We start from the raw sequence: 17,956 nt of genomic DNA, 5'->3' as shown, positions 1-17,956 counted from the left end.
TGCCACAACTAAGGAGCCGGCAAGCTGCAACTAAGGAGCCCTCGAGCTGCAACTAAGGAGCCCACCTGGCGCAAATAAGACCCAGCTCAAACAAACAAATTAATTAATTAATTAATTAATTAAAAATAAACCTATTTTTTCCATGCTGTCCCTAGAATAGCATCTGTCATATAGTAAGCAGTTAAAAAATATCTATCAAATACATGAAAAAATTTAAATTGGCATTTCTTTGACTCTACCAAATTTGTATCTTGCTCTCATATATTATGGACAACTCTATTTATCCATATTATTTGAACTTATTATACATATCCTTTGTCCATTTTTTATTGGAAAATTCAAAAGTTTTGCTTTAATAATATAAATATTAATAGTAACACTAACAATTATGACAATTTAAAAGTCTTAATCAGTTTTTAATGGATATTACATTAAATATAAAGATAAATTTGGAGGAACCCAAATCTTTGTAATATTTAGTTCATTCATCCAGGAATATTATAGGAGTATCATATTTGTTTTCATTTAGCAAATAACTCATATATTTATAATATTTTCCCCCCATCTAGGAATATTATATTTATTTTCATTTACCAAATTCACCTTTTTGGTCCCCTGCAAAGACGCTCCATAGAGGTCTTACACATTCCTGTTCAGCTCAAGGTTTTTTATATATGCCTATATTCCTTCCCCTTTTATATTTTTCTATGAGGTTTTTGCTGGAATACAGAAAGACTATAAATTTTTGTATATTTATAATATAAAAGACCACTTTGCTAATACTTATACCTCATTTCCTTTTCTCTTGATAAATTGGATAGAACTCCCAGAATAAAATTATTATTATAGAGGGGAGTCTTACCTATCTCTGACTTTAATGGGTATGGCTATAGTATTTCCTAAGGTGGTATTTATATTGTAACCCACATTTTATTAGAAATACTTAAAAATAAATTATAATAAATACTAGTAAATACCCTTTCTATATCTTTCAAGATAACCATAAATTGTCCTTTATCTACCTATTATATACTGAATATATTAATAGATTTGTTATTATTGGTCCATAATTTCCTTCCTAAAATAAACCCTACTTGGTTATATAGCACAGCATTATTTTACTATACAGTTGCAGTCAAATTTCTCAATATTTTCTCTTTTAGTTTGTGGTTTCAGGTCTACTACCTTAAAAGGTACCATCCATCCCAAGATTTTAAAAGCTAAAAATTTCTACAAATGGCATAATAAATGTAAATAAATGTAAAAATGTATCATTTTGTCAGCCTAGGAAAACATATTTACAGACATAATAAACAAAGGATTAAAATCTCTAATATACAATGCAATAAGAAAAATAAAACAAAAAAGAAAAGACTATAAATAGGAAATTCACAGAATACACACATTTGTATACAATAATATGTATATTATTAATTCAAAGAAAAATTAAGAAAATAAACTATGTACAATGTTAGACAGGTTGTGTTAAACATTCACTCTTCCATACTGCTGGAGGGACTATAAACTGATATGACCTTTTAGGAGGTTAATTTTGCATGTTTAACCACTGCTTTCATTCTGGACATCCAATAAGTCATAAATTTCCAAGAAACTCTCCTACAGAATATTGATGTTCTCCTACAGAATGCACATGTTCACAACAGCACTGTTAATTAATAGAGCAGTATTAGAACCAATCTAAATATGTACAAATGAGGAATGGTTTAATAAATTAAGTTACCTCTGAAGAGTAGAATATCATGCACCTATTTGAAAAGAGAGATCTAAATGTAATGATCTAGAAATATGTCCGTGATGAATGAGTGAAAAAAATCAAACCATATAATAATTTTTTAGCACATAAACATGTAAATATAAATAAGACCTGGAAGGATTTGTGGCACACTGTTAAAAGCGGTTACCACTAGGGGATGAGCCTAGAAGGGCTTAGGATTGAATTTTCAATTTTTACTTTATATACATTTTTTAAATAGTATGGATATAGATGATTTTTGTACTTTCTCTTGGGTTCTTTGTATATTTTGAACTTTAAAAAATTAAATAATTTGATGTCTTTGTTAGTTTTCATGTAAGATTTCTATACATCTACTCTCAAGTGAGACCAGTCTGTAGGGTTTTTGTGTGCATTGTCCTATTTAAATATCAAAGTTATACTATCTTAAAAAAATGAATTGGTACCTTTCCCTTTTCTGTGCTATAAATGTTTGAATAAAGTAGGAATCATTTGATTTTTACAAGCCTTCTTAGAATTTAATTATAAGTCATCTGCATGTGGCATCTTTTGCAAGGGTAGTTCTTGGACCACTTTTTCTACTTCTTCCATAGGTTTTTAGTCTGATAGACTCCCTTCTATAAATAAATTCAGCTTTCATATCTGTATGAACTTGTTTTTCACAGAGAAGTTTTACTTACTCTACTGTTCATGTCTTCAATTTGCTTTGCTCGCTGAATTCTCCTCATTTCTAGGACCTGCTCTCTCTTCTTTTGCAACCATGCTTTAAACACCATGTCATTCTCTTTTCTCTTTTCTTTCTCTTCTTCTATTTTCCTTTGTTCTTCCTGGTGGAAGGAATATCCAAACACATTAATGAAAAATTAATAAAATTATATATGTGTTATCAAAGTAGAGAGATACATTTTGAGGTCTGAAATTAGGATTCCCTGCCCCTAAAAATTTCCATCTGTAAGTTGGGCCCCCCTAAAAAACAGGACCTCTAATTTGCTTAGGGAAAAAAATGAGGACTTTTCAGATAAATTAAATTGTCAAGATAAAGTCTACAATTACATAGATCTATATTATACAACATGCTGTTCAAGAATTCCTTGGATCTCTCCTTCACTTCCTAGTTTACTCTTGGTATTTAACTCCCCAAATTGCAGCTGTGCAAAAGAGAAAAAAAACACCACACTCTAGAAGCACTACATGGGGTCTATAGAAGCACTATAAATGTCTTAAAATTTTTACATTATTGTTAAATTTGTTAATTGTGATACATGGCATTGTGGTTACAAAACAAAATGCTATAATCATTTTCTTTCTGACACGTACAATCATTTCTGAAGTGTACAAGTAGCAATGATGGGCTATCTAGGACTTGCTTTAAAAATACCTCAGCCAGGGACTTCCCTGGTGGCACAGTGGTTAAGAACCCGCCTGCCAATGCAGGGGACGTGGCTTCGATCCCTGGTCCGGGAAGATCCCACATGCTGCGGAGCAACTAAGCCCGTGTGCCACAACTACTGAGCCTGCACTCTAGAGCCTGCGAGCCACAACTACTGAGCCCACGCACTGCAACTACTGAAGCCCGTGTGCCTAGAGCCCATGCTCCGCAACAAGAGAAGCCTCCGCAATGAGAAGCCCACACACCGCAACGAAGAGTAGCCCTGGCTCGCCGCAACTAGACAAAGCCCATGCACAGCAACGAAGACCCAACACAGCCAAAAATAAATAAATAAATAAATAAATTTTTTAAAATACCTCAGCCAAAAAAGGAAGAGATGAAACAAATATGTCAAAGTCTCAATAACTTTTGAACCTGGGTAATGGAGACACAGGGGTTAATTGTACCTTCGTATGTGTTTGAGATGTTTTTTATAATGTTTAAAAATATTTTCAACTAGTGTATAATCATAAAGTAACATTTCTGCTATCAGAAAAATATTTAAGTAATTAGTTAACTATGAGAACAAAATGCACTTTTAAAACTGCATTATTCAACTAATGTTATAAAAGAAAGTTACTTAAACTAGAAGTGAGAGTACCTCACTGGTTTAAGCATAAACCAATTATGAAGAGTTATAAAATAGTTACTGGGAACAAAGCAGCATGTCACAGTGGAAATAGCACCAAGCTAGAAGTTAGGAGATCTGATTAACAATCATACTGCCATCATAGTATGTCAGTTTGGGCAAACCACTTAACTCATCTATAAAATGAAGTTGTATTAACAAGCTCTTAAGTCTCTTCCAATACTAAAATTTTAGCATGGAAATAAAGTGAATTATAGAATCCATGTTTAAACTGTTTTCAAATAATGGAATTCAGAGTTCTTTCCTTACATTTTGACAATATAGCAAGCCCTTCTAATTCTTTTTGATTGAACAACATATAGGAAGGAAAGGAAAAATTCTATCCAATTAACGGCATAAAATGTCTTTTAAAATACCAGTATACTATTTTCTAAGCTGTAAAGGAGCTTACATTATATAATATGTGAACTTATTAAATATTAAATTTTATATTTAAGTTCATTTTTACCAAAAGGATTTTGGATGCCTTGCATGAATATAGACAGTATTATAAGACAATTATTTTTCCAGATGGAACATCTGGATTATACAGAAGATATCAGCCAAAGCACAGATACTACAGTTGCCAGAGAGAACAGTGAAATGATGCACTTAGTGTAGAGAGATGGAGTATAGCTGCCCAACCCAGCAAATATTTTGCTGGGCATAAAAAAGGAAAGCCTTGGGCTTCCCTGGTGGCGCAGTGGTTGAGAGTCCGCCTGCCGATGCAGGGGACACGGGTTCGTGCCCCGATCCGGGAAGATCCCACATGCCGCGGAGCGCCTGGGTCCATGAGCCATGGCCGCTGAGCCTGCACGTCTGGAGCCTGTACTCCGCAACGGGAAAGGCCACAACAGTGAGAGGCCCGCGTACCGCAAAAAAAAAAAAGGAAAGCCTTCCCCTGAAACCAACTAAAAATATTTTAAATTCTTAGCACTTAAAGACAATGCCTTCAGCAAGTACGTAAGCAAAGGGAAATTTAATTATGAGGATCCTGACATGAGAAAAGTATATCCCAAAACAGAGCGTTTGACACCTAAAAAAGAGGATCAAGAGAAAAACAGAACTATCCATCAGTCATACCGGTTAAAGATGACCATTAATTCATTAGTGAAAAGACAATAAAATTATATAAAACCTCCTGCATAACTTTTACAGAAGTATATACACAAATACACATATAGATGTATATGTGTGTACAGCAAACATATAGTTCAGTTATTCTCAACAAATTCTTTTGTGTTATCATAAAGTTCTGAGTTAATAGATCCTTTTAAGTACCTATTATATACCTGAAACAAGTAAGCTGAGTCTGACTGTTAGAGTTCAGATTTCAGTACCCAAGTAAGCAAAATTTTATTAAGTATGCACCCTTTCAGATTCCTACCTGAGTGTGCTATAGGTTACACGTTCTTACTAACTTCATTTTTTTATCTTTTTCTTCTAATGTGAGTTTGATTTAAATGCCAGAAATTTCCATGATAATTTCCTACATAAGTAGAAAATATACCATTTCTCAACAAATGACAAGAAAACTGGGATTTTGACTTTGCTACAGACAAGTTGAGGGACTTCAATAAAGTTATTTAAATGATCTAGACTATAGTTTTCTCACCTGTAAAATAATCTTTAAGGTTTCTTCTAATTGTAAGGTTCTATTAACTGTGATTCTGTTGCAGTTTGGTATTTACAGTTAGACATTTTATATGGTTCAGCTTCATGCTATCAGGTATCCAGTAAAACAGAGAACCAGGGCGCTGATTTAGGTAATTTAGAGAAAATTCCCCAGTTTTAGTACCTAGAATTTTCAATTATAAAATACTTTTATTTAAGAGCAAGAAAAAACTCCCAAAATAATAATAATTTTGGATTCTGTATGGCATTTTGGAGACATTTCATTTAGGTTATGAGGTTCTATTCTTAATCTAAAACTAAAACCCCTGAAATCAAGGAACTGTAGTGTTGACGAAAATAATCTGTAATAGGAATAGAAAAGAGTTTTATTCCAGCAAAACTAAGGACTATAGCCCAGGAGACACAAATTCAAGAACCACTTGAATTGTGTTCCACTGGACTACAAAATGGGGGAGGCATATATATAATCAAAAACTGCAAAGTTACATAAGTTGTTTGTCAAGAACCAGGATTGAAGCTGGCAAGAAATAAGGGTGCTTGTTAAGCAAGGATTGGTTGGTATCTGAAATGGTTGGTATCTGAAATGGTATCTCAAGGGGAGACCTTGAGAGCATAAGGCTGCAGCTGGCAGATATTATTTTGGAAAGGTCTGCTGATATACTTGAGCTTGATACAGTTCAGAAAATTCAAGTTCTCGGTGATACAGGAATACATCTGAAACCACATCCACGATGGCCACCCAGTGCCATTTTGGATACTTGGACCATAGTTTTATATCTTGTCAGAACAAAGAACATCAAGCGTGAGAGGGGTACATCCCTTCAAGGTTTCAAAAGAGACAAATTAACATGTACACAGTAATTCAGTATGACCTTGGTGTCTGGGAAGGGAACCTCATCTTTAAAGGAGTATTAGCATTGGTGTCATGGGAAGTGGGGGAGCATTTATCCTATCTTCAAAGTGGACATTCTAAGCAATCTGGTAAATATATTCTTTTTTTCCTTTAATGGTGAAAGCAGGTGTACAATGTATGCTTTACAGGCCATAAGACAGGCTGTTCTAGTTAGCATAAAGTTCAAGACAAATCATGTATAAGCCAGAATGACTTCCCCATACCTCAATATGTGAAAAATTCTTCCATCAGTAGGCCTGGAAGATATATGAAATACACACACACACACACACACACACACACACCAGAGAACATAATCCAGTCCCACCTGTTGCCTCCTGAACCCCAACAAATTTGTGCCTTCATTTTTTCATCTGACATCTGATTTTCACCTACCTCATAACAAGATTACTTTCAGCACTCACTTAACTTCTCTGAGTCTCACCTTTAAAATGAAAGGATCAGATGAAGTCATCACTGAGGTCTCCTCTAGCTCTAACATGGGTCATTCATTACTATGCTTTTGTGATGCTTACCAGAAAGGACCAAGGTAATCATGGTGTTTGTTCCATAAATACAGATGCTTAACACTTAACCACTTAATCTAACAAAAGAAAAACAAAACAAGCAAGTAGATATAGCAAATAATTTGAGAACCATTTCAATTCCTACAGCATTTATAAAACATAAAAACATATTCTACTTTCAATATAATGCCCACTTGTGCTCTCACCTCTCTCTTTAGCTTTTCTCTCTTTTGTTCTAGTCGTTTTTGCAGTTCTTTCTGTCGAGGAGAGAGACAGTATGTTGAGGTCACTGGAGGTACATCTGCAGACCGTGTCCTATGACTAGATTTTCCATTCCCCTTACTTCGATCTGAGTTGGCAGCAGAACCTGGATGAGTCTTGGGGTTGGGTGGTGGCTGAGGGATATAAGCCAGTTGCTCTTCTGTTGACGAGTGAGCAAGAGCATGAATTTTTGCTATTGGCTCTTCTTTCTTGACTCCACTGACAGGTAAATTGGGAGATCTGGGTGACAACTGCTGAGGTTCATTTTCTGTATAATTAGCATTATTAATGGGGGGCAAAAACCCCTGACTCTCAATGTCTTGTAAATTCAGAAGTTCAAACTTTCCATCTCTCTCTACTAGTATTTTCCTATCCTTGTTTTCTTCAGAATTTTCATCAGTAAGCGACAGGAGCACATTTTCTTGTGCAAATTCATTGGAAATACATAACTGAGACAGTTTTCCAGACACATTACTTTCATTTACAAGATAATTTTTGTAAGTATCAGTGTCTTCCAGAGGAGGAACTTCCAAATCAACTAATTTGTCCTTGAATTTAAGTTTTCGTTCCCTTTTATCATTCACGGGTTCTTGATTTTGTAGAAGCTTGTTGGCTTGTATAATTTTCTCCATAATATACCTCCTTACTTCCTCATCCTCTTCCTCCTCCACGTCTTGCTGGCTTTCTAGTTTGGATTCCTGTAAAGAGTTTTCACTGTCTGAATCTGATACGGGATCCAAAGGTTGAATACTTTGTACAGAAATGAAGTCATTTCTTCTCGATGAAACCTCATCCTTGAAAGATTTGTCAGGATCAGAAAGCTGCTTGGAGTGTTCTATTTCTGTTTCATTCTCTTTTAAGCCTTGGTTAATATTCTCTTCATTCCCACAAGCCTTCTAGAAAAACAGAGATGAGATTCATTTTCAGTAAAAATTGAGACTCTTTTGTCCATTTATATGTAGACAATCCAAAATGGATTTTCATGCTCATATAATTTATTTTATAAGTGGGAAAATTTACATGCTTCCTGCTCATACTTCACTCATAATTTTCTAATTCATATTTATGAGCACCCCAAGGGAAAAGCACTTCAGGAAAAATTTAACTCTAAATTTGAATTTGATGTTGTTAAGTACTAGACTGGTTATTTTTTTTTAATTTTATGCCAATGTATAAAAATGTACCTACAAATAGTACAATATTATTTTAATATTCCTCCCTCTATAAAATGTTCCTCCCTTTACAGTTTCAGAAGAATATATTTTTAAATGTTTTCTCCTTGTAATATTTGTATTTTTCAAAAAGATATCTTTCTCCCCAGGACCATTACAAGGTCACTGCCTTTGGTCAAGTCCTAATAATTTTGAGGTTCCTATAATCTTTTCAGATTAGTATTGCTGCTATTTTCTGCAGGACCTATACCCAAATATCAGGGTAAGTTTTAGCTCTGGATCAGATTCTCTTTCCTCAGCTATCTTCAGAGGCTCCAATAATCTATGTTAAACACTATTAATATAACTTGGTCTTACTTTTTTAAAAAATGTAATTCCACATGAACCATAAACCAGCATTATCACATCACAAAACCCTGCTCCACATCTGTTTCTAACTGATGGTTTCCTACCTAGCATCTCTCCTACAAATATGTATCCTCACCTACCAAACACTTTGCCCCTAAAATATATAATTTTTTCTTTCTCAGACAATTCTCTCCTCCTGAAAGAGTTCCATGGGAGCTACTCTTTTCTGCTCTCTTCAACCCCTTAAAATTCCCTTCCTCTTTTACTAGCTCAGTCACTATTTCTAACAGCCTTCTCTTCCTAACCTGCACAACACTGCTGGATGTCCAATAAGTAAATAAACTTGGCCCCCTAAAATGACTACCAAACAACTAAGACCAACTAAGATCTCTGCCTTGTAATTTTTCTTTTTAGCCGTATTTGATTCTCTGGCTCATTTCTATAGTATCTGTTTCCAAATTCTCCTTTAGCTTTCACTTCTTTGTAAAACCCACTACAATAAAATCTTCCCCCGACCCTCACCCCTGTTTCAACCTCTGTCATCCATTTTTCCTACCAGCCTCAAGGGAAAAAGTGATTGTAATAATCCACCAGAATGAGCAAGACTCATTACAGCACTCTGTTTTGACCACTGCTGTATCCTCAGCACTTAGAACAGCCTCTGACACATGGCAGGTGATCATTACTTTTTGTTGAATGAATGAATAAAGAAATAAAACAATGACTTATCATTATCACTTCTCTAATTCTATTACCCTGTGCTGTGGCTCTCACACTCTTCTAGTCATGAGACCTTGGTTCAGCATTATTGCTCTGGGTATCTCTACCTCTACTCATTTTGATTATTTTTTTGTTAAAGATGCATAAAACTCCCATGTAAAAGTCATCTTGGAAAAGTCTCCACTTTTGACTCTGTTGCCATTTCTAAATATTATCTATCCCATCTGTCTTCTCCATTGCATAAGAAAGCAAAAAGGAACTAAGAGACCGTTGTGATGTAAAACCTGCTGCCTTCATTTCCTCATATTCTTTTCCTTAACTCTCTTAAATCTGGCTTCTGTTGTAACTACTCTAGTCAATGTCCCTCTAAAGTCACCTTTTCTTATCCCCATCTTGGTCCTTTTCTTTATTACTTCCCTATTTATTGACAATAATTATATTATACATAATAATTACGTATTATCTATTGTAATACACATATATAATATAATTAGTGTCAATACATATGCATATATATATATACACACATATATATTATATATGGATACACATACACACTGTATATATGTAAAGAGAGAAAGAAGGAATCTTTTGTGAACCAGGAACTGGTTCATTTTCCTGGACTTCCCTTCTACATGTCTGATAAATAGTACAGAATCATGTTTAATGGATCCACTTTTTCCTACAAATATTCCTATGGCTCAGTCTTTGAGCTTTTACTTTTTTCCATATACTCATTCCCCTAAAATTCACTCTTAAGGTTTCCAATATTAGCTGAAGACCATGTTTTTGAGGATTTGTTTTATTTTTCATGTATATTAAAAGAATAAACCCATGATTTCACCCAGGTTCATATAAAGTAGAAATTAACTGTATTTGTTTTTTACTTTTGATGCAATAAATTATTTACGTGCTAATGTAATCGCTGTTCTCTCACTAATTAGCCCTATGCCTTAGGACGTTTAAACTCTCCATGCCTCAATTTTCTCATCTCTAAGACGGGGATAAGTACACTTGTTCTATGTATATCAAAGGAATTTTGTGAGGTTTAGATGAGATAATATATGTGAAACTCCTCAGGAACTACAAAACACTTTGTTAATATAATTACTATGAACTCTGTTGGCAATTTATATATACCTCTATTATGCTGGCACCACTTTTTTCTTTTTCGTTAATCAACGATTCCAGGTCATTTTCAAAGTCATCTTCATATTCTCCACTATCTTTTGAATCAGTTTCTTTATTTTCATCCATTTTCTGTTTGTTAAAGAATAATGTTATAAGATTAAAAGCGATAAGGTGTACGTCATGTCCACTTTAGGGGTAGTATGGAGTATGCTTAATTAGCTTACCTTTAAGGTTAAAGGTAAGCTAATTAAACACAGAAACACAAATTATGGAATGTTCAGAATAAACATATCAGCATACCCTAAAAGAGAGACTTACAAAGGCCAGACGACATTTTCTAGGTGTACCACTCCTAACAACCATTCCACCTCGCCGCAATTCCTGACACCCTATTTACAAGGAGACTGAAAAAGGTGGATAAGAAAACTATCTGAGGCTTAGAGAAGGATTTTCCACATCCCTACCAATCATTAAAACTCCTTGTCCAGGTACGAGCTGATGAATCAGCTTTTTAGTCTCACTCATTCACATTTTCTCATATTCAAATAAAAACAATTACATTAATTCTCATCCTCAGTTTCTCAATCCTTCTGGTAATTTATATAGCATAATTATAATTTGTGACCTGAGAGCTTTTTTTTAAACTATGTAACAACTGACTCTCAGTTATAGTAAATATTAATTTCCAGAGAAGCCAAACTGTTGTCAATTCAAAATAAAATATATCTTTTCCATAAAAAACAAACTGTGATGCCTAGTACTATCTGGAAGGCAGTGACAAGAAATAAGAATGTCAGATGACAGTTAATAAATGTTTGTGAAAACGGTGTAAAACTTTTTATTAAAATACCACTCAGCCATTTTTACAAAAAAACTAAAGTTATCTGCAAATTGAGGTCAGTTCCAAGTCCTAAGTTTTTGCTCCATAATTTTTCAAATAGAGGAAGTATTTTAATCTTTACCTATAACGTGCCTTTATGTGTGTGAGCATAACATATATATGTGTGAATATGTACTGCAATTTTGACAAATATTTGTTGAACACCTACAATATTCCTATAAAAATTATAAAATATGCTATTGAGCCCTGATACAGAAGACAAACATAAACAAAATACATAAATTTAAAATGTAGATAAAAAACATAAATTGAGGGCTTCCCTGGTGGCGCAGTGGTTGAGAGTCCGCCTGCCGATGCAGGGGACACAGGATTGTGCTCTGGTCCGGGAGTATCCCACACGCCGTGGAGCGGCTGGGCCTGTGAGCCATGGCCGCTGAGCCTGCGCGTCCAGAGCCTGTGCTCCGCAACGGGAGAGGCCACAATAGTGAGAGGCCCGTGTACCGCAAAAAAAAAAAAAAATTGAAAATGTAGATAAGTGGGAAAAAGGTACATTATAAAGGACTGTGGAAAGAAGAATAAAAAAGCAACTAACTCAGTTTAAAATTGGAAATATCAAGGAAAAATGAGATGGGTTTTGAATAAAGAGTACGAGAGTTCATCATCTATCCCAGACAAGAGAACAGCCTGAGAAAGAACTAACACAGAAGTGCATGGAATTTTCCAATGTGGCCTGAACATAAATGTGCTCCTGGAGAAGGGTCTAGAAGAAGTGAGAAGGCATCAGTTTGATGTCATATTTTCTTTTCAAAAAGAAAATGGTTGAGGGAAAATTGTTTATGTATATCTAATTGTCATGAAACAGCCAAAGGTAGAAATATACAGCAATAATCTGCATACGTTCCACTATTGACTTAAACAAAAAGAGCAATGCTCTATAAATATACTTAGAATTTTAGGTCCAGTTTCAAAATAACTGTAGAAATATGATCTTCAGGGCCCCAAACACCTGGGACCTTGTTTCTGTACCTGCCTTCTCTTGCTCCTACACCAAGAATAAGTTGCCTAAAACCTTTTCTGGAAGTAGAAAGTACAGATGTCAAGAACACATGAAATCTAGGTACACTTTTTAAGATACAAAATGAGAGAAATTATGTTTGATTTGATAAACATAAAACATCAAACTCTGTTGTGGCCATTAGTTTCATTTTATTCTCCCCAAATGTTTGAACAGACTACCTAACCTGGCGCCAGTTTTACTAAAGCAAGATTCACATTTTTTTCCTTCTACTGTTCACCACCAAATGATAATGAAAGCATGTGGGAGACCATCTTTCCACTAGTTGTACAAGCACTAGCTAAGAGAAGAGATAACGCTATGTGTGAAAAAAACTTTTTGATAGGTTTTAGTGCACAGTATGTTCAAAATGAGTTAAAAGGATGAGATAATTCAAATAGATACATGCACCCCAATGTTCACAGCAGCACTATTTACAATAGCCAAAACATGGAAGCAACCTAAATGACTATCAACAGATGAATGGATAAAGAAGATGTGGTGTGTATATATACACAATGGAATATTACTCAGCCATAAAAAACAATGAAATAATGCCATTTGCAGCAACATGGATGGACCTAGAGATTGTCATACTAAGTGAAGTAAGTCAGAAGGAGGAAGACAAGTACCATATGAGATCACTTGTACGTGGAACCTAAAATATGACACAAATGAACTTATTTATGAAACAGAAACAGACTCACAGACCTAGAAAACAAACTTTTGGTTACCAAAGGGGAAAGGGGGTAGGGGAGGGATAAATTAGGAGTTTGGGATTAGCAGATACAAACTACTATATATAAAACAGATAAACAACAAGGTCTTACTGTTAAGCAACAAGGTCCTACTGTATAGCACAGGGAACTATATTCAATATCCTGTGATAAACCGTAATGGAAAAGAATATGAAAAAGAATATATGAATCACTTTGCTGTACACCAGAAACTAACACAACATTGTAAGTCAAGTATACATCAATTAGAAAAAAAATAATGAGGACAAAAACATAAATGGGCTCCAAGGCTGAGACCTGGCTGAGGTACAGATAACATACGAAGCTCTGTATGCAGTTTGTTACAGTTTAGAGAACAAAAGACAAGCTGGAACACATTGAGAGGTTGGTAAACCAGGAGACAGGGAAATAAAAGACAAGGAGAAGGGAGGAAGGCGGGTTATGAGAATAAAATGCCTTAAAGCCAGTATTCTGAGGAAAACTTGAAAACCCTCAGAATGTTAGCCCACAGAAGAGAAATCTCCTAGAGAGTCATGACAACTGCTTTACAATATTTAAATGGTCACCATGTAAAGGAGGGTTGGACTTGCATTATTTCAAACAGTAAGACTAGTACGAAGGACTAGAAACTCAGGGGCAAATTTTTCCACAATGTAAGGCAGAATTTACATTTTCAAACTTGCCCTGAAGTGAGCTGCGTTCCCTGTTGATCAAATGTTTATACATAGCTCGGAAGATAATCACAGCATGACTGTTTCAAAGGAGACTGAAACCTTAGACAAATGATAGAGCTAGATGACCCTTAAGGTTTATTTTAACTTTTACTATAAGATGCAAACTAGCAAATAACTGCCGACTTATGAAATGCAAGAGAATGTAAAAACAAATGCACAGTACCATAAAAATGCTTACTCTAAAATAAATGATCAGTGTCTGAATAACTGAGTTCAAGACTTAAATTCTAAGGTCTATTTCATTTAAATGTCACCACCTTTCCTCTGCAGAGTTCTTAATATTACTTCCCCTTCCCTCTCAAGACAAAATTAGTTTTAGGCACACTGAGTGTTAATTATTCTACTCAATTATTCAACTGGATAATTATAACTATTTCTAATGTATTAGTTGGACTGTATCCTTCTAGATACGTATTTCTTTTAAGCTAAAAATAGGAAATGGACTTTCTTAAAGGACTCAAAGTCATGCCTCAATAATTTGGAAATCAGAGGTTGAGAGGAATATTTTGAAGTGACCTGAAGAAAACAAATCAATGTTTCAGAGTGAGTTTATTTATCACTGCCTAAGCTGCAAAACAGGCTAAATCACGTAAACTGTTTTGTCTACTTACCTACCAAATAAAGGAAGTGTGCCGGGGCTTCCCTGGTGGTGTAGTGGTTAAGTATCCACCTGCCAATGCAGGGGACACGGGTTCAAGCCCTGGTCCGGGAAGATCCCACATGCCATGGAGCAGCTAAGCCCGAGCACCACAACTACTGAGCCTGTGCTCTAGAGCCCGCAAGCCACAACTACTGAGCCCATGCGCCACAACTACTGAAGCCCACGTGCCTAGAGCCCGTGCTCCGCAACAAGAGAAGCCATGACAATGAGAAGCCCACGCACCGCAAGGAAGAGTAGCCCCCGCTCGCCGCAACTAGAGAAAGCCCACGCACAGCAATGAAGACCCAATGCAGCCAAAAATAAATAAATTTTTAAAAATTGTTTTAAAAAGTAAGGGTGCCAAGAATGATGTAGAATAGACTAAAACTCACTGTGATTCAAAACACTTATATAAATAATACTATTTTTTGCAGCCACATATGCCTTAGGATAATCAGCTTTATTTTCAGATCAGGAATCTTGAAATTTATTATTTTAAGATGTTTAAGTTACATAACTAATTGTTAGAGTAAGATTTCTATGGAACTCATCAGTGCTTTCCCTTAATTTCATAAAAACATGGTTCTGACCTGTAAATAAACGGTTGCCTGAAGACTCAGTAGATACGCTTTACTATTCACAAAGTACCTCACCTATGTGAAAACTCAAATTTAAAACTAAAACACAGAATCAGCAAAATAAATAAAAATAAAATAATTACAAACTAAACATGTTAGGTATTATTAAATCAAACTATTATGCTATAATTAAAAAGAAAAAAAGCCATATTTGAAGTGACTCAGGGAAGTAAATGAAGTTCATCAAATAACAAGTACCATTCTTCTCCTGTAACTTCAAAAAATTCATGGATAGTTCCCAAGTAAACAAAGAACATAAAGCATAAACTCTTGTAACGAAGTCCCTTAAGCCTTTTTCAAATGCGTCACAGGATATTCAATCCCCTTCAGTTTTTTTAATCTTCATCCCCAGGGTACTGGCCATATGGCACACAGTCTACATTCTGGAACAGAAATACATCTTACACAAACTGAATCACCTAACACGTATTCCTTGTGAGTTTCACACATTCAATGTGTATCATCAGTGAAAACCTGGCTTAGGCCAGAACCACCCTCTTAATAAGGAACTGTAGCAAGAGACAGAAATTAATTCCTTCCTCTTATGTGTCTGCTAAATCCCATGTGGTTATGACTGTAGATTTTTTAGTGTGAGTCTAAACTAAGTCCATATATACACACAATTTTGATAACTTTCTTTCAGGATTCAAAACACTCAAAAATAGTTTAAATCATTGACTCCAGTCATACTATTTTAAGCTTGTTTAAAATCTAAGAAAACGGAAAGAACGTCAAACGAAACGCCTTTTAATTGGTTAGCAAAAGCTAACCAATAATCACATCATGAAACCATCTGGCCCATTCTTACTGCGGCATCCTACCCAGACTGTGATCCCATCAGTAAAAATTTTTTTAAGTCATAATCTGTCACACAGTATGACGATAAACAATATTTTACAAACATCAGTGATAATTTTAATTTCTATCCAGGGTCCCAAGGTACCACCGACTAACAATCCCTTAGCCTCTTCATGGAAGCTAACATTTCAGGAGTGACTTTTTTCTCCCAGGGATGAGAACTTTTAGAGGCGAAAGAATATGACAAAAATTAGAAAGGGAGCTACCCTCTGAGGGGTTTCCCTCATACAGAGCGAAGTAAGGCGGAATTGCCAGGCTTCCCCGCCAGCGCCAAGCTCCGTGGACCCCGGACTCAGAAGGATGAGGCGCCAACACGAAGTCTCCTCACTCGCTTCTCTACCCACCTTTCCTCCCAGCTGTCCCAGACGTTTACCCCTTTACCCTCTCTCCCACCGTAAATATCTCCGCATCATCCTTCCCTTCGCTCCCTCTATATCCCCTCCTGCCTGTGTAAGACGCAGCGGCTGGGGTCACAAAGTCGGCCAGGGGAGTTCTCCTTTCCTCCTCTTTCTAAGCTCTGACAGTGAAGCGAGCGAGACCCCAGCACCTGCGCCGAAGCAGCCAGGACCCGGCTGCCATGGCAACGGCGCGTCTCCGCGTCTTCCATCCGGGCCTCTTTCACTACAAGGGCGCAAGGAGACCAGCGCAGACGCAGACGATAGCTTAAGAACACCTACCTCTCCGGGCGCTCATCCTGGTGCGGGCAAACGACCTCTCTGGCTGCGGTTTCTGGGGAAACGACCAAGAAATGCAAGCATCACCCACAAGTTTCACGATCGTTAGTAAGAATTGGGGAAAGTTTACTCTCTGGGTTGAGTTTTCCAACGTGTGTCTATTGCCGGATACGGACTTTATTAGAATGAATTCTAGAGGTATATTTCCGTTAAGTTGTTTTCTTCACCATTAACTTCCAAAAGTAGTTTCAGCTTTCATTAGTAGATAAGTACATTGCTAATTAGTGACCGGAAGATTCCCCATCCCACCCCATCCCCCCTTATCAAAACCAAACCTTTGCAGCTAGAGGTTATCATACTAAGTGAAGTTAAGTCAGAAAGAGAAAGACAAATACTATGTGATATCACTTGCATGTGGAATCTGAAATATGGCACAAATGAACCTACTATGAAACAGAAACAGACTCACAGACGTGGAGAACAGACTTGTGGTTGCCAAGGGGGAGGGGGTGGGGGAGGAAAGGACTGGGAGTTTGGGATTAGTAGATGTAACCTATTATATATAGGATGGATAAACAGCAAGGTCCTACTGTATAGCACAGGGAACTATATTCAATATGCTGTAATAAAACATAATGGAAAAAATATGAAAAAGCATGTCTATATGTGTATAACTGAGTCACGTTGCTGTACAGCAGAGATTGGCACAGCATTGTATTATCAACTATATTTCAATTAAAAAATAGAGTAAAATAAAAACTTTTATTGCCCAAGAAAATGGTCAAAGGAAATAGGTTGTTTGCTCCAGCTTTCAAGCATGTCAAAATGGTCATCTAGAATTTTCTCAAATCCTCCTTAAAGGTCATCTTTATGTATGAAGGGGGAGCAAGGTGATTTTGGGGCTGTGGTGACAAATGACAAGATTTTAGGAATTGTCCATTCCATACCAGAAATAAAACAGGGAGAAATGAAAATATTTCCTCAGCACATTCCATTCAGATTATTTTAATTTATTATTAGGATTTCTATCATTTGGTAAAATGGAGAGCAACTTTTCTCCAAAGAGGAGCAATATGAAACTGAATTTTTAAGTATTCTCCCAACTGGACAGTAGACTAAAGTTAAAAAACATAGAAAAGATTTAAGGTTAAGATTAATTACAATGTTGAGTGCACTTCCTAGCTACAGTGTAGAATGTATAGTTGTAATGAACTAATGTTTCTTCTGCTGCAGGACTTTGGTCTTAGGCCAAACACTTGAAAAAGACAAAAAATATATAATTAT

The 17,956-nt window shown here is 35.9% G+C and overlaps 1 protein-coding gene across 1 annotated transcript in view; it reads right to left on the bottom strand.

Annotated features, from left to right (window-relative positions):
- Nucleotides 1–17,956, bottom strand: part of CCDC181 (coiled-coil domain containing 181) — a gene marked incomplete at its 3' end in the record, with an annotated part of 41,578 nt that overhangs the window by 10,921 nt on the left and 12,701 nt on the right. The window contains exons 2-5 of the mRNA XM_082612064.1: nucleotides 16,676–16,727; nucleotides 10,506–10,625; nucleotides 7,071–8,021; nucleotides 2,434–2,580 (exon numbers count right to left, since the gene is read on the bottom strand). Of these exons, the coding sequence (XP_082468190.1) occupies nucleotides 2,434–2,580; nucleotides 7,071–8,021; nucleotides 10,506–10,622 (1,215 nt within the window). The 5' untranslated portion in view covers nucleotides 10,623–10,625; nucleotides 16,676–16,727. The remainder of the gene's footprint in view (nucleotides 1–2,433; nucleotides 2,581–7,070; nucleotides 8,022–10,505; nucleotides 10,626–16,675; nucleotides 16,728–17,956) is intronic.

Source organism: Mesoplodon mirus (genome assembly GCF_964341445.2).
Source record: "Mesoplodon mirus genome assembly, chromosome: 3".
Lineage (NCBI taxonomy): Eukaryota > Metazoa > Chordata > Mammalia > Artiodactyla > Ziphiidae > Mesoplodon > Mesoplodon mirus.
This window is presented reverse-complemented; position numbering and strand designations above follow the sequence as displayed.